Source organism: Cloeon dipterum, chromosome 1 (assembly GCF_949628265.1).
Source record: "Cloeon dipterum chromosome 1, ieCloDipt1.1, whole genome shotgun sequence".
Lineage (NCBI taxonomy): Eukaryota > Metazoa > Arthropoda > Insecta > Ephemeroptera > Baetidae > Cloeon > Cloeon dipterum.
The window spans coordinates 39,747,959-39,770,583 of NC_088786.1; the positions used below are offsets into that span (position 1 = coordinate 39,747,959).

General features: G+C 38.0%; 2 protein-coding genes and 1 long non-coding RNA gene across 3 annotated transcripts; 1 reads left to right on the forward strand and 2 right to left on the reverse strand.

Moving 5' to 3' along the window:
• Positions 1-210: 210 nt before the first annotated feature.
• Positions 211-12,696, reverse strand: LOC135942993 (transcription factor E4F1-like). The gene is made up of 6 exons (XM_065489382.1): positions 12,630-12,696; positions 12,415-12,564; positions 6,413-6,671; positions 6,262-6,356; positions 5,616-6,202; positions 211-309 (listed from the first exon to the last, which is right to left on the reverse strand). The coding sequence occupies exons 1-6, from the start codon at positions 12,694-12,696 to the stop codon at positions 211-213; spliced, it is 1,257 nt and encodes a 418-aa protein (XP_065345454.1).
• A 3,162-nt stretch (positions 12,697-15,858) lies between these two features.
• LOC135947807 (uncharacterized) lies at positions 15,859-19,397 on the forward strand. The gene is made up of 3 exons (XR_010575723.1): positions 15,859-16,640; positions 17,025-17,128; positions 18,159-19,397. It is a non-coding gene; the product is annotated as an uncharacterized LOC135947807 (long non-coding RNA).
• Positions 19,398-19,579: 182 nt separating this feature from the next.
• LOC135934362 (uncharacterized) lies at positions 19,580-21,826 on the reverse strand. The gene is made up of 9 exons (XM_065476052.1): positions 21,664-21,826; positions 21,502-21,592; positions 21,389-21,440; positions 21,144-21,272; positions 20,364-20,436; positions 20,185-20,272; positions 20,081-20,132; positions 19,898-19,975; positions 19,580-19,767 (listed from the first exon to the last, which is right to left on the reverse strand). Exons 1-9 carry the CDS (start codon positions 21,726-21,728, stop codon positions 19,673-19,675), a joined length of 723 nt encoding a protein of 240 aa, XP_065332124.1. The 5' UTR covers positions 21,729-21,826; the 3' UTR covers positions 19,580-19,672.
• Between the last annotated feature and the right edge of the window lie 799 nt (positions 21,827-22,625).

Consider the following 22,625-nt stretch of genomic DNA (forward strand, 5'->3'; position numbering starts at 1 on the left):
CCACATGTCACTGTTGCGCGGTGCGAAAAACTCACGTTTGACACCCCAGAAATAGTGACATACGGCGCAGTGAAATTTTCTCACCCTTGACTTGCAGTGTGGTAAAAAAAAATGGTCAGAAATAGGGTCTTTTATTCATCATGTAACAATTAATTTAGCTAAAAAGCATAAAGTTTCAATCACCTTCAATTACTTCAGCCAACAATTTCATCATCTCTGCTTTTGAGAGTCAGGCCGCCGAGGGAAGCACTCAATCTTCTGCATCGAACGCACTTTTTCAAGATGGTACAGGATGATGGAGGGGAACATCTGAAATCTTTTTGGTTAATTGTCGGATTTGAATTTCATTATAAAATAAAATTAAGAAAATTGAATGAATCAGTTTAGGGTGTCATCAAAGTTCAACGAATTATACAACTTATAAGAAATATGAAGAGCAAAGAAAGAATTAAAAATAAAATATTGTATAGACCTATCAAAAAAAAATATAAATAAAAGCTATAAAAAATCAGGAATGCACCTATAATTCATCACGTAATTCTTCATTTAAAAATTATTTTACTAAAATAAAAATTTCAATTACCAGTATTTTCTTACTCTGATCCTTTGGGATAATACCTGCATTTTCCAAGGGCAGATTTCCTGATGTTTACGCTTCTGAAATGGCAAGACAAAACATCACAATTAAGAAAACAATTCACGGGGATATTTTTTTTAGAAGCATATGCCTTCGCGAACAGTTCAATAAATTATTAAAAATTAAAAAGAATTTTGGAGATCACGTTGTCTGCCACTCTGCACCAACGGCCGATGAGAAAGGGATCAAAATTTAAAAAGTACATTGGAAAAAATGTCTTACGATGAGGCATTATAAAAATTCAAGATTAAAATCTTGTCAACCGCTGAAAAGGACCGCGTCTTGATGAGAACTCTATCAATTTCTCCCCTGAATATTGAAATTAAAAAATAGGCCTTTTTTTAAAAGTAGTACGAGCTAAAATCAAAACTGCTTCACACAATCTTTCAATTTTAAGCCTCCCAAAATAATCTCTATCACCTGCAGTTTGGATTATTTATAATAAAAAAGGAATTTATTATAAATATGTTAGGAGCGGCATTATTTTGTAACGGCCGCATGAAAATTCAGCCAATTTGTGGCCAGGAATAAATATTTTCTATCTCAACACTAAACAAAGATAATAAAAATTATGGTTGAGGGATTTCAGAGGAAAATAACGAGAGAAAACCTGTTTCGTAGATTGAAGTTGAAGAGCTGCACACGAACAAAACGTGACGCTCGGCACAAGCAACGAACTCAACTGATAGAGTTGGGGAGAGAGAGGAGCAAGCTGTTTGCTGTTTGCTCTCCTTAAGTCGGTACAACTATAGCACTGGCAGCCACCGCCATATTCAAAGACCGGTTCTTCCCTCTCCCAATGAAGTCACCGACTGCGAGCGCCGCTTTTAGCTGGCAGTTTGTGATGGATTTGGAGGAGGGTGTATTCACCCGTTTTTAAATATGGCGGCGGCTGTCAGTCCCCGTTGATACCGTGTTGAGTTGAAAGAACGATCTAGGCTGAATTCCCCTGACTGCCTTTACACCCCCTGCAAAGGGTGGTGGGTGGAATTTTCCGCAGAAGGGGAGCTGCGTACGCGAACAGCCCCACCACGTCGTGTAAATATTCCAGTGGCTTCCTTCATTAATCACTCCACTTATATATGGCCTGGTTAAGAAAGTTTTTAATAATTATAAAAAAATGTTGGTAAAATCAATAATCATCTCTTTCGATTTAATATTTGAATGCAACAAATTGTATTGAACCTTTTATTCTACCTGAGCTGCATTTTTTAAAATAATCCCTTGAATATAATTGAGAAGCCGAAAAAATGTTAGTAAAAGCAAGTGAGGAATGCAGGTTTTTTTTGTTAATTTTCCCTGAAAATGATCCATATGTTTGTTGTGTGGCCCAGGAATCATAAATAATAATGTTTTATGTCGTGGTTGAATGAATTAAGTGGAGAAAAGTTTTGAGAATCAGAGATAAATAAGGTAGGCGTGCAAGTTTTCAAATAAAATTATTTCCACACGCTCTCAGCTGAAATTGTGCGACTTCGTATTTTTAATTTAGATTTTTTAAGCGTTAATTTATTTGGAACAACATTAAAAATACAGCATTAGTTTTCTTTTCCTGTTGGATTTTTCAAAATGAAACTAAAAATGAGACATTTACAGATTTAAATATTTCAATGGGCAAAAAATAGGGTCCGATTTTTCATTCTGCTTTCACTAGGAGTTTAATTTTTTTGTTTCATTGAATTTGGTTTAACAGAAGGCACGATATAAACTTTAAAAGGTTGTATTTTTTTGCTTTTTCTAATATTTTAATAAATCACGCCCTTCATTTATGGTTTACGAACATGCCAGCCTCTACTCCTGCTCGAAATCTATCTCTCCTGGAATTTTAATTCAAATATTATCTCATTAATTTCACTTAAAAAATGCATTAAATTTTTTTCTAGAATCGAAATATTGGAAAATTTTGATTAAAATGATCAAGTTGGTGTTGAATACGCTGTTTTTGAATAAATTTAATTGTTATTAAAAGGCGAATTATTTCTATCTGGGTTTTATTCCATTTCTAAACTATTTATTAGTTGAAGTAATTTATCAGTATATTTTTTTGCGTCAACCGAGGCACATATTAAATTGCTTTGAATAAGTTTATTTTCGCTTGTGAGATTTTTTCCCTATTTCTCGACAATGGCTCGGTTCATTGAGAGCTAAATTCCACACGCAGGAATGCACTCGCCTCCGCGATAGCCTGCAGCCCCTAAGCCCCAAGGGACGAAGAAGCTGTCAAAAGAATATTTATGAGCTATAATCCGGTTGTACCTGAATATGTCACGGTTATGGCAACTATAGGACCATCCGTAAGATTCAAAAGGTAGGGGAAAAAGGGGAATCGAGGATTGTAAGAAAATAAAGAGTCACTCTTCTTGTTTGCCATCTTTCTTAAGCCAGCGTGGTAGGAAACTTCCCATCCTTTTTATTGACCGCCCGTTGATATTGTTGTTTGTTCAATTTCTAGGACAGGAATTAATGAAAAACATGATTTTCCCACGAATTGGATTGTCAGAATTTGAAAAATAACTTTGTTTTTGGCTGTTCTAATTGTCCGTTTTGAAGGGCTGCAGTCTATACTTCATCCTCTAAACAAACTAAAAATATGTGTTATTTCTGGACACGCGCAATTATTTGACTATGAGCTAAATCGAGATCCCTAAAAGTTTTAAATTAAACTAGAATGAAGAGAACATCGCAGATATTTTTAGATTTAATATTCATACAAATAAAGGAATAATTTGTTTGCTCACGTCTTGATTTTTACCGCATTCCAAGCATCGCGATCGTCAATTCTTTTCATTGTCAAAAAGCAAAGAAAAGCGGCCCACTTACAATGAGAAGGAAAAATCTGAGCAGCAGGCGATCTAATTATAACTTTGGAGCAGCGTGCCACCTTTTGCTCCAAAGCCTTAACATTTATGTGTATTTTAAGAAAAGTGACGCGGACTAAGAAAGTAAGCAGTGGAGTGGGCTGTATCCCTGCCCTGACTTTTCTCCCTATATAAGGCCATGTTAAATGCCCTCACGCGATCGCTCCTCAAATCGCTCTTGCTGGCCAGAAAAAATGTTTCGTTGGTATCAATGAGAATCCAAAGATTTCAACTTTAACATCTGTCAGAACCAAACACAAAAAACAGATTTTAAGAAATTAGCGAGTAAAATTCGTGTTCTTTCCAGTGGTCACGTGACCCGGGCGAGCACGCTGATTGGCTGCTGGTCGCTACCGATTATAGCGCGCTCACCAGCATCTTAGCGGAGTCTAGTGACACGTTTCGCTAAAATCGGGAGCACGTTACTGCTGGAAAGAGCGGGAATTTTATTAGCTAATTCCTCAAATCCATTCATTTTCGGATTTTGGTTCTGACATATGTTAGAGGTCCAATCTTCGGCTTGTCATTGGTAACGACGAAATATTTTTTCTGCCCAGCGAGAGCGGTTTGAGGAGCGATCGCGCGACGGCATTTAACATATGTCCAGTATAGGGAGAAAAGGCAGGGTCGTGAAGGTCGTGCTACAGCCCAGCTTAGCCCCTAACGGTGCCACTTTTCTTTATACACTTTACAAAAATTCAAGTAAAGCGAACGCTTAATAAGTATAGAAATATCACAGAATCTGGATAATTTTTGGAATTTTTAAATAATATTTTTAAGAAATATGTATTATCGATATTGCACTTATCTACTGGAAAGCAGCAATTTTTTTTTATAAAAAATTACCCTTAATTAAATTATTTTTAAATAAATTTCAGCAGGTGACCTGATGGCTGTCTAACTATACCTTCGTTGATGCGCTTTGGGAATGCAGACGAGAATAGCATTGACAACCTCGTCGAGAAAAAAGAGCAAATTTTTACAAGTCTGATAATATCTGTCAAATTTGATTTCTAGAAAACTGGAAAGCAAATATCAATGACTATGGACCTCTCTAGCACGTGGAAATTTAAGATCCATTTTGATTTGAGGAAGGTTATTTGTTAGAAAAAGCAACACTTAAAAAATTGACGCAGTTAAAGGATTTTCCATTTCAGACATTCCAGTAAACTTTCCAAAACAATTATTTTTATATTTTTTGATGATAGAAGCTTTTCGATCCGACGACAAAACGTTGAAAAAGTTAGCAAAACGTATTATATACAGCAGAAATTCGTAATTCAGAAAAATTATTTGCTTATAGAAGACTTCGTCGCTTAAAAAAATTATAATCCATTGAATTGAATATATTTTTAGATTCCAAATAGTTTAATTTCAGAATTATTTTTAAACAAAACAAAGCAAAATATATTAGGGTTGTTTTTATTTAACACGCTTCAATTTTCTTAAGAATAATGCTTTTCATTTTTTTATTGATCAATGTGCATCCTGACAAAATGGTGATAAAATCCTTTCCTTTTCCTAAACATTTTCTTGCACTTGTCACAATGAATATTATTGCTCTGCAGACAGACATGCTTTGCAAGAAGTCCTGAGCACTTGAATTTGCACTCGCAGTGGCGGCAAGTCTTGAAAGTCCGGTGATTAAACATGGCTTGACGGCTCATCTCCTGGGCACATTCTGCGCAACAAACGTACTCGTGCTTCTTGTGCTTGTGATACTTGAGAAGAGATTCAGAGGCAAACAATTTGTCGCAATCGTCACACTTAATCGTCTTTGGAAAATGTTTGCGTTGAATGTGCCACTTCATGTACATCTTTTCAGAGGAAGAAAAGCTGCAATGGTCGCAGCGAATATTTGGGGTTTTGCTGTGAAATTTTCTCATGTGGCGATTCAACTTCCAATTTAAGGTGAACGATTCTCCACACTCTTTGCAACTATAGAGAGCTTGTTTGCAGCTCTTCCGATGCAGTTGATACAAACCCAAGCACTTGAATTTGAGTTTGCATCTGGAACACACCAATGACCTTCTGTGGCGTGCCTTGATTCCGTAAGCAACGTCCTGGCCACAAGATTTGCACTTGTCGTATGTATGATATTGTTTGTAGTGAAAATTAACCAGGTATTGTGAGCCGAAACTGGCCTCGCAACTGTCGCATTCGAAGATCTTTGGCATGTGCTTTGAATGCTCGTGTCGTTTCAACTTGTACTCTTGCGAGGTGAAATACTCGCAGTGCTTGCACTCGAAATGATTTTGTTTTATGCTTTGTTTGTGAAACGCGTTGACGTGGAGAATCATCTCAGGCTTGGATTTGAAGTACTCAATGCAGCCGTAATGCGTGCACGCCACCAGTTCTGGATGCTTGCGTCTCATGTGCTGCTTCCACAATGTTCTTGAGGAATACAATTTGCCGATTTCACAAAAATTGCACCGAAAACTTTCGCATGGTTTGCCACGTTTCTCGTGTAAATAATGCTGCATGTGCTGCTCTTTTTCCTCCTCGGTGTGAAAGTAAGTCATGCAGCCCCGAATTCCGCATTTGATGGCTTCTTTGTGCATCAGTTTGACGTGCTTCATCAGACGGTCGTATCTCTTTCCACAGTAAAGACACACTCCACTGCGATCCCTCTTTTTAGGGATTTCCTTTTCGTACTCGGCCAGATCAATTTCTTCCAACTGCACCCAACACTGTTCAACTTCTCCAACTGTCAAATTTACGAGAGTAAAAATTACGCCGTTGATTAGTTTAATAAAAATTCCTTACCTGAATAATTCTCGCGAAGCACCTTTGCGTTTTCTTCCAAATCAAGGATTTTCGGCCACCAAGCCACAGCCACGTCTCCAGACTCATCCCCAAACCTACAAAAACACGCGTCAAAATCAAAATAAATTTTTTAGATAGTGTAATAACATACTCTGCCTGCCAGATGCAAAAATAGCAGATCAAAGCGTCTTCTTCGACCATTTCCGGCAGGTTTTCGTCTTCTTCCGTCAGGTTCATGACCTCCATGGCCCATTTCCTCAGCTTGAACCTGTCCACCTGCGACGCGAGGACGTGGCCGTCCGACGTCGGACACTCGCACAGTCTGCACAGCGGCTTTTGAATCGGAGTTTTTCCTACTTGACTCCTTAAGCACCTTGAACGTCTCTCCATCTCCTTGTCTCCGTCCAAAACTGATTAAAGCGTTAAATTGCTATGCCCAGTTCCTGATTGGGTCGGCTCGGAAAAAGCAAGCGAATTTTTTCAAGCGGAACTTTTGCTGCTTGCATCTTCCTGTGAACACATGTGTTTACCGTGTTTAGAAGCAACCCCTCCGTTACTCCTCCCACGTTCGCAGTGGTGTGTGCGACAAGGAGAAGGAAAATTTTTGCTATTTTATATGTTTTTTCACGTTTTTTAATATTTTTTGTTTATATTTTTAATACTTTGTGCTTTTAATTTGATAATTATCTAAAATAACTTTAAATTTTAACTTTAAATTTTAAAATTTCAAGTTAGGCTATTAACTCCTTATCTTCCCGCTATCATGCTTTTGGAGGCAACCAATCAGCGTTCAGTGCGTTTTGACTGGCGCGAAATTTAGATAATTTTAAAGAATTTTCTCATTTTTTGTGGTTCTTTTTACGCACCAGGAGTCAGTACATAATGAATGCGCGTTAATGTAACACCGCAAAATGTTACATACATATGTCAGTCCAAAACGGTTTAAAACTTAAAATAAACCATATTTGAGGCACGTTTAAAAAAATAATATTCCCATTCCGATCCATATAACCTGCCAAATTGCGTAGAAACTTTTGATATTTTTATTAGAACAAAATTGATTTTCAAGATAATCCAAGCGATTGACTGAACTGATTTTGGTTTTCAGCACGTCAAAAGAAAGCAAATTAAGTGAGGAATGCAAAATGGCAGGATTGAGTCTGAAATCGTAGTGAAAGTGCCTTAAAATCGAAAGTCTACGGCGGCGCCATCTGTTTGCAGCTTCGAACACTGGCTTTATGCAACTGCTCGAAAGGAATAAAATTTGAAAGGAAAAATATCTCGAGCTTGTTTTTGTCAGTGATGAAACCAATCATTTGTAAAAGCCCCATCAATTTTAAATGATTTTTTATTTCAGAAATTCTTGTTACCGTCCAACGCTCAAGTACCATTATTTTAATTTATTATGATGATAGAAGCTCTTGAATGCAAAGGCGAATCGTTGAAAAAATTAGCAAAACATTATATGCAGCAGAAATTCGTAATTCAGAATAACTATTTCGTCCTGGTCCCGGCAAAATTGCGTAACTTTCAACAACCAAACGCGAATTTCCTTAATTGTTGCAAGAAAAGGTCAACAATCAATTTGACAATGAAAATTTGGGTGTTTGTTGAGCGTTGCGCAATTTTGCCGCGACCAGGACGATTTACATATAGAAGACTTCGTTATAAATAATACATACCTTGAAATAGAATGAAACATTTCTATATTTAATGATTAACGTAATTTACAGAGTAAAATAGTAAAAAACTCTAAGGGAAGGTAACTAAAATTAAAGGTATTCAGAAATTATGGCGAAAATTGCGAGTTCCAATTGAAAGAGAGAATCACGAGTTCACGTCGGGCGTACCGATGCTTTTACACCATCTCAAATTCCTTGATACTCCGCAAGATTTCGCGTCTCTTGATTCGAGCAATGACGGTGGCGTTGTCGCTCAAGTCGATCTGGGGCAAGTCAATTTTGAGGTCTTACTTCCAGATTTCCGTCAGCTCAGTTGTGTCAAAAGATGTGTATTTTAGCGAGTTGATTCAGGCAAGGCAGTTGGTCGACGTGATTGCCTTTTCCGTCGCAATTTAAATGGTGGTTCTCCGCCTCATCCCACAAATCATGTAATCTCTTAGGTCGCATGGGAACTGCAAATTATAACGAAATTGATATACTGTAATGTTAGTATACGCAACTGGTCAATTTGATAGGAACAAATAATTATTGATATTTATAACAGTCTAATTTAGTAGGGGAGATTTAAAGAGGTGTTATTTTCCAGGTTTTACCAATAATTTTTGTTTCACGAGGTTCTTGTCGTATTTATCGATGTTGTCCAACACAACACGTCTAAGGCCATGTCCACAAGGCTGCATTCCATCTGTAAATTAACAAAGAACCTGCCATTAATTCTGCTTTGAATTTGAAGGAAGAAAAATCGCCTAATGTTTACGAAATTAGTAAAATAGCATTGAAAATCGGTCTGGAGTAGATATCAGGTCGGGGTACCCTTTAAAAGGTCGTTTGAGTGCCCCACAATGAAACCGGGTGTTAAGCAAATGCAACCCTGAGAATGCGGCCGGCCAGCGTATTGTGGCCTGTGTCTACAGGGTTCACTACAACCCGCATTTTTCCGGAAAAACCCATTGCATTGCAAAAAACTGTTTGTTTGCGGGTTTTTATGCAATTTTGCGCTTTTTTCCGAAGCACATGCATTCGTACGGAGGATCAAAAATTCCCATAATGATACACAAAAATAGGGATTTTAAATGATTAGTATTTAAGCAACTAGTTCCTGCAAAAGCTAAAAAATTTCAACTTTCATCGTAATTTTCCAAAATTCCTAGCTTTTTTCGGGTTAAATTCGGAAAAATGCGGAAAACCCCAAAACTGGTGGATTTTTCCTGCTGGTTTTTGTCGCAAAAAAACCAGAAGTGTATTTTTGCGCATTGCAATATTGGCGCGAACCCTTGTGTATGTGTAGCGCTGGCGTGGCGGCAGGCCAGCAGTGACACGGTTTGAGCTTGTCAAATTGACGATGACCGCATTTTAACTATAGTTTTAAGCTTGTCAGCGACAGTATGCTCTGAGAAACATTTAGCTATGAAGAGCTTAAAATCATGACCAGTTTAAAGCTTGTTAAAAAGCGGTTATCATCGATTTGAAAAGTTTTTCCCGATTCAAATTGACCCATATTTTAGATAGTGTGTGGTTTGTGGTTGCCACGAGCTCAAAATGATTTAAAAAAGCATTTAAAATTGATCTGGGAGCATTTCTCAGGTCGTGATACCCTGAAAAATGTACCCGCGAGATTGAATCACTGCGCGAGACCAGTCTGATGAGGGGCCGTGGCGCCCGTGGCCAACGATCCGACGAACAGCCGAATTTTAATAAAAATAAATTCATTTTTCGCCCTTGCACGTCCGCGCGAAGCCAAAAAGCCGTCAAAAATTTCAAATTTATTTTAACTAATCAGACCACGCGGCTGTTGTTTGATATTAACAATTTAAGGAAATGAACTAAAATGCCAGTTTTAAAAACAATTAATTCTTACCATTTGTTCTTGTTTGTGCAACAGGAGAGACACACACTTCAAGAGCAAGCGAGGGTGCAAACGCGACTGCGACTGCGAGCCTCCTTTGCTCTATTATGGGAGAAACTTCAGTGCGCTTGACGCTTAAAAAATTGCCAGATATTAAATCGGCTAGTGTGTGTTTGATTTTCAAGTCATCGCTTTTTGGAATGCTGCACCACCTGCATCGAAAGACTGTTCAGCGGCACAGTTTCCTTCCAAGTGTAAGGCGTATGTGAGTGCGTGTTTCTAGTGCAGCTTAATTCCCCTCCTTTCAAGGCCCATTCCGGCTCTGCCCTTCTGGGTAGAGTTTTAGCGAGATGTTTGCCAGGAATGGTGCCTTTTCTCACTGTGATTTATATTTTTAGTTTTTGACAAATTGTTTTTCAACATGTATATGTACATATCTTTTGGTGAGAATAATCAAGCAATAATAATAATAAATCTGGCGGCGGCCTCATAATAAATGGTGGAATCTGCTTCCTTCCTTTATTGCTGCGACGCTCACCGTATTTATCCACCCACGCGCTGTGTCTCTTCTTGCCTTCAAGCGTAATTTTCATCTCAATACGCGTGCAGGGACACAATATAACCTTTTTAACACAATGCGTGTGGACCCTCGCCGCACCGCATCTCCCTCCTCCTAAAAATTTTTGTATAAAAATCTTTTCCGTCCGTTTCAGCTACAGTTTCGGCTTCAACTCGACAACAGAGATAAAATTAAATTTTCTTCTCAAGAGCCACCAACTTTTTTAATCAGGAAAACAGAGTTTCCGCTTCTTGCATCCCCGAATAATAAAGTGAAAGAGAATGTTATATTATGCCGTTTCCATTCAGCCGTAACCAGATTGGAGAATTGAACACGCGCAAACAGCATGCATTTTATTTCCCTTGTGGTGCTCACCGTTCGATGGCGCGTGCCTCTGATTCCGCGAACTTCCCCTGCATTAACTTCCGTTCGCGGCGTTCGCCAGCCATTACTCGAGCGCCCGAGATATTCCTTTGTTCCTCTTTAATTATGCGCTTCCTCATTAAATTATTATTCCTTTAATCTCTTAGTTAACTGAGCCAATATTCAACTCAACCAAATAATAACGCCACCAATCGGTCATAATTATTCACAATTCGCGGTCTACTCATGCACTGCAGTGAGTTGTAATAATTATGAATAATCTGGAACTATTTATTTGCCTTTATTGCCTTTGAGAGCAGTCAGAAATTCTCAATACTGAAAGTTAAATCTGTGTATTGCAATCACACAGAACTAGATAATTCTCAAGTTTTATTTCTCAACCACCCGCAAATTAAAGAACTGCTCAGTATATTATGCCTTGAAAATCTAATGCTGTTTAATATTTTATAATCAGAGCGTGGACATGCAAAAGAATTGAAAAGTGGAGGCTTTAGCTTAAAACTGATCAGAAAAGTTGTACGGTTTATTGAAAATATACTGGCTTAAACATGTAATACGAAGCTTTGAGTCGCGGAATTTACCAGTTGCATAAATCCTAAGTGTTCGAAGCCGCCAACAGATGTTGCCACCGTAGACTTTAGATTATAAGGCACTTCCGCTGCGATTTCAGACTCAATCTAGCTAATGTGCATTCTTCAATTAATTTGCTAATTTTTGACGTGCTGAAAACCAAAATCGGTTCAGCCAATCGCCGTAGAATCGTGAAAAACTATTTTTTGAAATAAAAAAATCTTTTCCAACGTTTCTACGGCGGATGGCTAAACCGATTTTGGTTTTCAGCACGTCAAAAAATAGCAAATTAATTAAAAAAAAAAAACAAAATAGCTAGATTGAGTCTGAAATCGCAGCGAAAATGCCTTAAAACCGCTTAAAACAAAATTTTTAAGAAAGTCTGTGGTTGTGCCATCTGTTGGCGGCTTCAATAACTAAGGGTTTATGCAACTGGTCAATTCATACATAATACAGTGGTTGGTTACGGTGTTACTTGTCAGCCTGGGCGCCTGGTCATGGCGCACCTAAGGTCCGCAGTTGTACAACACAATTCTTTAACTGCGAGGGGCAACTGATAGGAAAGGGCGCAGGAGTGGTGATGCTCTGCAGAGGTCAGGAAACCGTCTGCTGGTCAAAGGTCCAAGCCAGTGAAAGCCGCCTCGAATGAGGCTCGGGGGGTTGTGACAGTCGGTGAGTTGTGGTTTGTGACGATAAAAGGGCGCTGGAAGGCTTGAAAAATACGTTACACTTATATCAACGCTTGAAAGAAAATCCAATTTAGGTACGTCTAGCGTCTCGGGTGAGTGGCAGTTTAAAGAGCGTCGTCACGTCATTCCATATTTCTCATTTCTACGTCGTTACTCGTTTGAGAGCTTCCAGGAGTGGCTATGAAGAAAAAATAATAAAAATTTCTCTCGTGATAAATGCAGGTATTACTCTTTAAAACAATATGCTTGTTGCTTTTAGGTTCCCTTTCAAATCTACATAATACAAATACGAGGTGTTTGACCTACTCAGACCTTTCTAGGGTAGCGCACCCTGAGATCGGTCCAAGCAAAAACGACGATTTTTACAAATAATTTACTTTGACTGGGGTTTTTTCGGGCAAAATGGCAAAGAAAAATTATTACCTTGAGCGTGACAGTCTGGACGTTCAGGAATCCGATTTTCTTCTTTGGGAAGTGCACGGTCCTGATGGGCCCTCTTGTGGGCCGCCAGGCGTCTCTTTAACTCGAGCGAGCAGCACGGAGGCCTTCTCTTGTTTCTCTGTTCCCTACGACCTTTCAAATTATGATATGATTAATATGTATCTATAGCCATAGCAGCGCCAGGACTATCAACTTACAACAGGAGTAAAACATTTCCTCCTCCGGCTTCCTCGGGCGGACGGGCTCTTGATTATTGCCGTCCATTGCCTGATGTGCCATCTCACGGTCGATTCACGGTATGTAATCTGTAATCAGCCGTTAAAGAAAACGAGAATTACGATAGATTTCAGTGGAAGTAGAGAAGAGGAAACCTGTATCAAATGAATGGCCAACTGATCGAAGAGCACACTGACGTTCTGCTTGGTAAAGGTCAGACGCTCCTATGAGTGAAGGAAAAGGAGAGAGGGGAGTTAAAGAGCTTTACTGCTCTCGCCCAGCGCTGGATCGCTGGATGCACTCTCAGCTGGTTTTCGAACCCGTCGTCTCAGCTGATCGAGATGGCGCTGCAACTGTGGCCGGCTGTAGAAGTACGGAGTTTTATTCATGCATAAATAGCCAGCGGAAAAGAAATGCGCGCGAAAATCTCACAACTTATCATGGCTAGTCATTGCCAAATGTTTTTGATTATCGATATAGAATCGTCTGAAAATTATCGATGCTGAAATATCGTCCTATATAACCTGAGTAGTCCATGCCAAATAAAAATCGATTTTTAACATCGATATTTTTCAGACGATATATATATCGACAGTTCAATAACATTTGGCGATGACTATATATATAATAATAAGAAGGACACAACACACTCTAATTGTTAATAGTCGGAGTGTGGGAGGGTCACATGACAAGTTTCAAACCATCTCATGGACTTATCAGCTATCCGCAGCATTCTGCTGTGTGTCTTGATTATTTATATTATTTACGCTTTCCCGTCTCCGCTTTTCTCTAAAAATCTCTCTCTGCCGACCACGTTCTCTAGCCAATTTTCAAATCGGAGCGCGGCCTACTATTTGTACTTTAAAAAATCCCCTCTCATTTATGGAAATGAACTGAAATGCCAGTTCTAAAAATATTCTTACCGCTTGTGTTGCCTGTGCGGAGGGTGCGAGATCACACACACACGTAGAGAGCGAGCGAGGGCGGAAACACGACTGCGAGCCTGCTTTTGCTTTTACAGGAGAATGAAGGAGCCTGCTCTTTTCAGTATCCCCCTATGTCGCTGTTACGACGCTCTCCCAATTTACCACCCACGCTGTTGTTATTCTTCGGAATTCCTGCGCCTATTTTTCGTGATCCAACAATGCGTTGTCGGCTGACAATGAGCCGCTTCTCTAGTCTCCAACAAAGCGTGGATAAATGTTTCTCGAATATTCTCTCGTTTATAGTTGAATGGTTTGCTTCACGCATTTTCTTACCCTTTAACGTTCCCATCTACATCGAAACGAATTTTTCATAAAAGCTGGTGGAAAGCGTTGCAAATAACCATTATTTGACGTCCCTTTTGCCTTTGCAATTATTTGTTAGGGGAAATCAGGAAAATCCATTAAAATATTTCAAGTCTAGCCCAACGGAATTCTTTCTTTAGCATTATTTTTATTTTGTTATATTTTTGGTACGTGTTCAGGATGTGAATGTATGTATTTACACTGACAGAAAGCCCACTAAAAAGCGCGCGAAACCCGTGTTCGCATAGCATACAACACTTCTCATTATTGTTCCAACTTAAAAAAGGGGTTTTGGGTGCAGAAACTTTGCTTTGTTGGATGAGTTTGTGTTCTATAAACACTGGAAAATGCTATTCTTATGCCCAGCATTGCCATTTTCGTTCAAGGACGAGCTAAAATGCTACATTATTATTAAGATCCAAAATATTATATTTTCATGTGACCGTTTTTTCGCGCCATGCTCCACCAGACGCCACTCGTACGAATCTGGCCCTCGCTTAAAAATGTGGGATCCTTGCTTTCAAAATTAAAATCCCTACGAGAAAAAACACGAGTTGACACGAGTTTTTGGTGACCCCCTCAAATATTTTTTTTGTTATTTTTCCCGGGTTGTTTGAGGCTCCCTTTATCAATATTGACTGGAAATTTTGATTTATTTCGTTATTTTAAAAATTCTGGATCACGAGATAATCACGTGATAAACACGTGTTTCCGGTTACGAGTTAAAAATTAAAATGCTTGTTAATTGTTTCAATTGCATTTCAACTATGTTATTTTGCAGTTTTGTTCCTTAATTTAATGATTTTAAGTGTAAATAGTTAAATTTAGCTACTCGCGTATTTCAACTTGAGTTGAACTCGTGTTTAACCCGGGTGTTAAAACACGTGTCACAGATCACGTGATTAACACGTGTTCAACTCGAGTTAAAATACACGAGTTGCTAAATTTAATATTTACTTATAATTTATAAAAATTTGCCCATTTTATTTAAAGAATGGGCACATGTTTTCAAAATTCTTCGAAAATACGTGGTCAATTAAACTCGTGTCTGAGATCACGTGTTTAACACGTGTTTAACCCGAGTCGTTACGTTATACGAGTAGATCGGATTAATAATTTGCTCTCGAAATAATTTTAGAAAGAAAAAACTTCACGAGAGTTAGTGATGACACTATGGTATATAAAATACTTTATATAATAATTGTATTTTTTTCCAATTTAGCCATAGCTAATTTAATGAGTGTTAAAATTAATAGAAATATTCATCAGAGGGATAAATATATCACTGTCGTGGAATTTTGAATTTAAAGAATCAAAAATTTTAAAATATAATTTTAAGTTAATGTTAAATATTTGTTATTTATTTTTCTAATCATTTTCCGACACATGTCCATCAATGGGGAGGTATAGGCGGGGTAGGGGTTGGTTTATATATACTTGAAATAATTATTAAATTATGATATATATAAAATATTTTTTGCATATTTTCCATCACACGTGTAAATTGTTTGGTTTTGACAAAGAGCGCGAATCAAAAGTCAACAACGTGAAATCGGGAATATTTTCGATATCAGTCTTTGAATAAATTAAATAAATATTATATACACATAGCTAGAGATCTAGGTCGGGGATTGGGAAAAGAGCGCTTTGAATTGTGGAAAAAATTAACGTGTTCTGCTTTAACATTTTTATTGAATAATTTTAAAAATCTTAAAATCATAAATGACGTGTGTTATTAACGAGAAAAATCACCCGTGGGCTGTATTTTATCTTTGACGATGATATTTTCTGTATCACATTGATAACATTCTAAGAGCTGTAGATTTTTACACTAATTTAAGCAAATTTGCAAGTTCTCTGAAATTCGTGGGGCGCGCAAACAAATATGCTGAATAAAAAAAAAATATTGAGCCCAGCACTCGCGGCTTTCGCGCTACTTAAAAAAGGTTTACAATTTCTTATTTCTCGGAGATAAATAAACCGATTTTTATTTTTTACACACTCATAATGGGGGAAAAAGGAAAATATGTTTTGAGTTCATCAAGATTTACGAGCAATTTTAATAATTAAATTAAAACTTCTGGTTATTAATTGTGTAAAGCATGGATAAATAAGTTAAATTTCTATTTTTAATATTTAATTAATAACCGGTTTCAAAAGAAATAATTTCATAATTATAATCGCAGCTGGTTACGATTGGCTCTACTGGTTGCTGCCCCGCCCACATCGAGCAACCGGTTAAGCAGCAGCTGGATGATAATATTTTGTTCTTCATCGCACTATTCTGTCGCAATTCGAATAAAAAATGGCCTAAGACATTTGAAAATCCATTTTGTATTGTAAATTCTTTCAATTTATTCAGGAAATAAGCCGTTTACATCTAAAATTTTGCGAAATTCTTTCATTCGAGTTTGGGGAAGTACCGGTTTTGCAGTGCGCAGACGCACTCATTCGTCAACGGCAAGCGCACCAGCCGGCCAGCCAACGCAGGCAACACCAACTCCAGCACCCAGCAGCAGCAGCCGGCAACGGTCAGTGGTGCAGTTTTGTTTACCTGGTTTACCTGCGGAAATGGGACAATGTTGCTCTTCGTGACCTCTGAAGGGCGTACCATTGGCTACCGCTGCCATCTGAGTGAGTGGCCAGCGTGTGCGTCATGCTGGCCAAACGGAATCGTAAGAATTCTCGTCTCGCCCAAGCAAGGTATGTACATACATTATATTTATGCATTAATTATGTATATATCCAATAAATTTGTGAATTTTTCACCCTTTCGCCGGATATTATTTTGGTCTTATACATACATACATTCATGTACGTATGTATCTACATTTTAAATGTATGTACATATAGATACCGCCTACATACATGGATGTATTTATGTATAAGACCACAATTCGTACATTCTATTCAGTTTAAATATATGCAGTGAGTTTCTGGCTGAACTTTATTTATTTTTGAGTTTGAATATGCATATATATAATTATTGATGTAAAGTAAGCGAAAAGCTTGAGTTTACCATAACGTCAAACTTGCGAACCATGTTCCATAATTCAAGTTTGCAAAATATTCTGTATTATTTTTCAGATTGAGAAATTGTGACATCCCAAATTATATGGAGATGGCCCCGACTTGAAGCCCACTGAGTCCGCTGTTAAGGAAACGATCAAAGAATCATAATAATTGTTCTGGTGGGTACGTGTAATATTATTAAAATTTTGATACCAAGTGTTTTCAATTGTGTACATACACACGGTGCATGTACATTATATTTTTTCTGTACACTTAAAGAGGATTAATGCTGCAAAATCCTGGATAATCCTGGTTGCCAATACATGAACTCTTCCCTTAAAATTAAGTTGACGCCAATATTGAGATAATTAGCACTTAAAATATTTGAGAAAATTGGCTGAAATGTTAGCATGCTTTTTAAATGGCGAGGGCTGCCTATCCTTACTTGAAATCTGAAATTTCGCAAAAAATAATTCCCCTAAAAAGTTTCATACGCTGTTGGAAAGATCTCGACGAGAGGAAATCTGCCAAAAAATGCGGTCAAACGCTGGAAATTTTCTGAAAACCTTTGAAAAATCGGAATATTTTCTAGGAAGGTCTTTTTTATTATGTATTATAATAAAATTAATTGACTGATTTTGCATCCAATTATTAAAAAAAATAATTGTTGCCTTGTATCAATCATCTTTAAACACTTTTCACATCGTTTATATTCTGTACAACCATTGTATGTGTACAATTTCATTTTTATGCGTTTCAGTGAAAACGTTTTTAAGATGCAATTTGTTTAAAACTGTTATTAACTCATTTAAAATCTATTTTTAAAGCAAACTATAAATGATCTCAATACAATCGATTTCCTTGGTCCTCCCGCACTGTTTTAAATTTATTTAAATCCTAATTATATAGAAATGAAGCAAGTATGGAATTAAATACTTTATTTTATATCATTTCAAAAATTTATCATTATATATTTGAAGATTTAAAAATTGAAAATGCATTAAGCAAATTGAACATTTAAAATATAATGCGTTTTAATTCAAATAATCGAAAAGAAACAAAATGCGAAAATATTGAAATTATTAATATGGCCTGGAATGAATACATTTTTATATTATACGATTTATACGTGAAAAAAATTTGCTACGTAACTGTTCTACAAACCAAAATATCAAATAATCGTTTATATTCATTTTTTGACCTTTTTAGAGATAGCGAGTACGTGCCAGGTCGAAGAAGAAGGAGAAAGGGAAGGAAAAGTAGAAGCAGCTGAAAGAGAACAGCCTGTAAAGGATCACCTGATGCAGAGGGAGAAGAGGAGGCATGTGAGATGTGAGGAAAATGGTAATTGTTGTTTTATATTTAAAATTTAAATTGTTTTAATACATTTCCTAATTTGTTCAACAAAATTGACTTCGGTCGCTTTATTTTATATTTCATTTGGAAACCAGTAAGCATATTAATTTGAAAAAAATTATCTGATTTACAGTGCCTTTATCAATTGTTTTGTTGAAACTGAATGATCGTAATGTAATGCAGCTTAATCTTTTACACACTCGGAGGGAAAATCCTTACGGTGAGAAGCAAAATGCGGCTCTCAAATTGAGAACACAATTTTGAGTCTCGCCGTGACTAACAGAGGGGCGGTCTGGCGCTTTTGGATCTCGCTGAGATCCTCGCTTCAATCTCAGAGTGAGATCAAAAAGCGTTCAGCCTTCTCGTACTCAAGGGTTGAACCCAAATGCTCGCTCGCTTCGGTATCGACTGAGAGCGAGCGTTTCCATCTTATTGTGAGATCCAAGAGCGTCAGGTCTCCTCTGCTACTCACGGTGAGACATGCGGCTCTCAAGTTCAGGGCGAAACTTTTAAGTCTCACCTTGAATACCAGAAGCGAGACCGAACGCTTTTTTGGATCTCGCTGTGCGATTGAAACGCTCGCTCTCAGCCGAGACTGAAGTGAGCGAGCATTTGGGTTCTACCCTTGAGTACGAGAAGGCTGGCCGCTTTTTGACCTCACTGTGAGATTAAAGCGAGGATCTCAGTGAGATCCAAAAGCGCCAGACCGCCTCTCTGCTACTCACGGTCAGACTCAAAATTGCGTTCTCAATTTGAGAGCCGCATTTTGCTTCTCACCTTAAGGATTTTCCCTTCGAGTGTAGTCTATGACAGATTCTGTTATGCTCTTTTTTCCATGCGGAAACTGAATTAGTGTTTAAGTAAAATGATTGATGTACCATGTTTTGGAAACCAAGGAATTAAAATCTTTATCAAGTGTAGCAAATAAATATGTTTGTTTCAATTATATTTCCTTATTTGTACTCAAATTAAATTAAAAATACCTATATATAAGCGCTAATCGCATTTTAATATGACACGTGTTTAACACGTGTCAACACGTGAACTTGTGCGAAAAACACGTGTTTGGCACGAACTTAGTGACGTGTCAGACAGGTGACAAACACGTGTTTGTCACTTGTGTACACGCACCCAAAATCACAGGTTTGACACGAGTCAGACACGTGTTTTTTCTTGTAGGGATGTCACTATACCCTAATAAAAGTTGGTCAGTTGGGTTTGATAAGATATAAAGCAAAAAATGATACATTAATGTTCTCGTGAAAGCTTTTTTATTCTGTTTAAGAGATATCTTTATTAATTTCCGGTTCCTGCCGCGGCTTTCTGGGAATGATGGCCTGCTGGTCGTTACGCCAGGACAGCAATCATTAATGCAAGTACATGCCCTGCATCAAATCAGTGATGTCAATATCACTGGCAGCACTTGTGTTTTGGCTTTGGCTTAACGGTTGTTGGTCAGTTCCTGAAAAAAATAAATTAAAACTTAGGCCACGCAAATATTAAAACAGCAAAGCAAGAAGTGGAGATCGAGAAAACGGAAATTAATTGAAATTTCGTGCTAGGCGGATTGGCTAGGGGTTGTTTACACTTACCATTCCCACCGGGATTCTGCGAGTTTGGAGTCTCTTGTGGCACACGCGGGATTGAACCACCAACTGCAGCGTAAATACCTTTATTTACATAAGAATTCCATTAGATTAGTTCGAAATTGGCTAATTAAGTGGTTAAAAAGTAGCTTTTCTGCCTTTAACCGCATAAATATATTTGATACTCACTCATTAACCTCACGTGCAGAATGAATCTAGCCACAGTGACCAAATATTCCAGCTATAAAGACAGATGCCGATTAAATTATTAACGTCCGGGAAAAATTAATTACCTGGTTTTGGGATTTTTCATAAAATATCGACTCTATTTCGACGCTGCTTCTGAAGTATGATATACCTGTGATCCGAATTTCTTCATCCCTTGGAAATGCAAAAATGATTGTTACAAAATTTATTGAAAAATAAAAATTATCAAAATCATTTCTTTCTAGATTTTACCTAAAAAACTTACAAGTTTTCAATTACATTATGACGGAACTCGGAAGTCATCCATTCTTTAGCCATTTCAGAGTTTCCAGGAGTGGCTATTAATGAAACAGAAAGGTCAAATTAAAATCTACAGAAAAAACTTGCAAAATGATGATGGATTTCACTGCAAAATCTTTTAACACAGAAAAAATTAGGTTCTAAGGCCACGCGACCTGCGGAAGGACATTAACAGGCAAGGGTGAAACCTTAATCAAAATGTGTGCCCGAAATTTCCTGAAAAAGCATTAAAAAAACCAGTCTGGGGGCGGATCTCAGGTCGGGTACCCTGAGAAAGGTCGTTAGGGTAACGAAGAACGAAGCCCTTCCCAAGATCTGTCCGATGAGGGTTTGTGCTCACAGTCGAATTGACAGCCGAATTTTAATAAAAATAAAACCAAATATTCGACTTTTACAAAAAAATTGGCCGAAAAAAATCGTTAAAATTCGAAAAGTTATCCAATTTTTAAAAACCAAACATGTGTGGATGCCCCTTATTAGGGGGCATCGATTGGTACTAAAATCAGCGCCGTCAGGCCCATAGGGCCCCGCAAGGGTCCCAAAAACAAAAGTTTGTAATGTCACAAATCGCGTTTTTCCTACATTAAAAAATAATAACTCGGCTCCTGTGGGTCATAGAGTGAAAAACCAATGTTCGTTTGACTCGCCGTGAAATTTTGGTTTCAAAAACCTAGCTTGCCAAAATTTAACTCTATTTAAAAAGAAAAAAAATAAAAATAAAGATGAATCTCGATTTGAGCCTTACTAGCGGGGCTAATTTGTCCCTGCTGGGGGTTGGTTTGGAGCTGTCCGGGCATCATGCCCTGCTGGGGCTGCTGGCCCTTCATCTGGGCTTCGGCGTAGGCCCTCCCTGTTGCCAGGAGTGGATTCGGCCCTGAAAGAAAATCGAATCAAACCAACAGCAAAAGATTTTAGTTCGAAATGGCTAATTGAATGGTTAACAAGAGTAGCTTTCCTGCCTGCAACCGCATAAATATAATCGATACTCACTCATCGTCTTCACGAGCACCATAATTCTTTCGAAATAGCCCAAATATTCCTCCTAAAAACAACAGAGATACCAATTTATTTCAGTTATAAACGTCCGGGAATAAATAAAAGACCCTGTTTGTGGATTTCTGGAAGATTTGCGACTCTATTTCGATGATGGTTTTGATGGGCGTCGCCATAATTTGGTCCCGAATTTCTTCTTCTCTGGAAATGCATACAAATACGGTTGTTATTCAAAAATTGAATCAAAAGGTTGTTATTTTCGCAAATCTTACATTCGGACGATGTAGTGTCGGCGGAACGCTGGCCTCCTCCACGAATTATCCACATATTGAGCCATCGTAAATTGAGAAAATCTCGAGAATTTCCAAAATATCCTACTTTAATTTTGGTAATCCGTTAAGTGACGCGACGCGTCTCCCGTCTTTTGTTTGCGGCAGGTCAGTGTCAGCTGGTGTCAGCGTGTTTGGCTGCATGTTAGCAAGACTAATAAGGAGAGTATAGAGTACTGCTCTTGAAAAGAGATGCACCCACGAAATTGTAGAATTCTCTGACAAATATATCCACTGATCCACACCCTGTAGAATTCCTCATCAACTGTGTAATTCCACGTGAGTTGTGAGTGACGAAAAATGAAAGAATTTGAACATTCATCTTCTACTCTCCTTGTGAGTCACAGTGAGTGTTTACATTATTTGTCCCGCGCTTTTCCGCTTTGTGCGCGCCGCCCGGCAGCCAGCTGTATCAATGTTACACTGACTGAGCCCGCCAAAAAAAAGCGCGCGAAGCTCGTGTTCGCATAACACAAAACACAGCTGTTTTTGTTTCAACTGAAAAAAAGAGTTTTGCCTGCAGAAACTTTGCTTTGCTGTTTGGTTTTGTGTTCCATTAACGATTTCGCGAATGAAATACTGCTAATTTGAACATTTTCAACAAAATACTCGGAAATTCTGTGGGATTTCTAAACGGTTGACATTTTTTCCCGAGTTCTGCTAACATTAAATGAGAATGAATCGCGAATTTTTAAGATTTATGAGCCATATAATTTTAGAATCTTCGTAATATGAGCCTTTTTGACAGCAAAAACCTGCATTTTATTCTCTTTTTAATTCACAGGGGGGCCAAGTAGCGATTTTTGTGAGTTCCCGCCGGTCAGAATTAAATATGGCGCCGAAATAATGGAGGCCACTCTGAAGACAGCCCAGCAGCCAATCAGAAGCGTCGAAAAAGAGGCGTG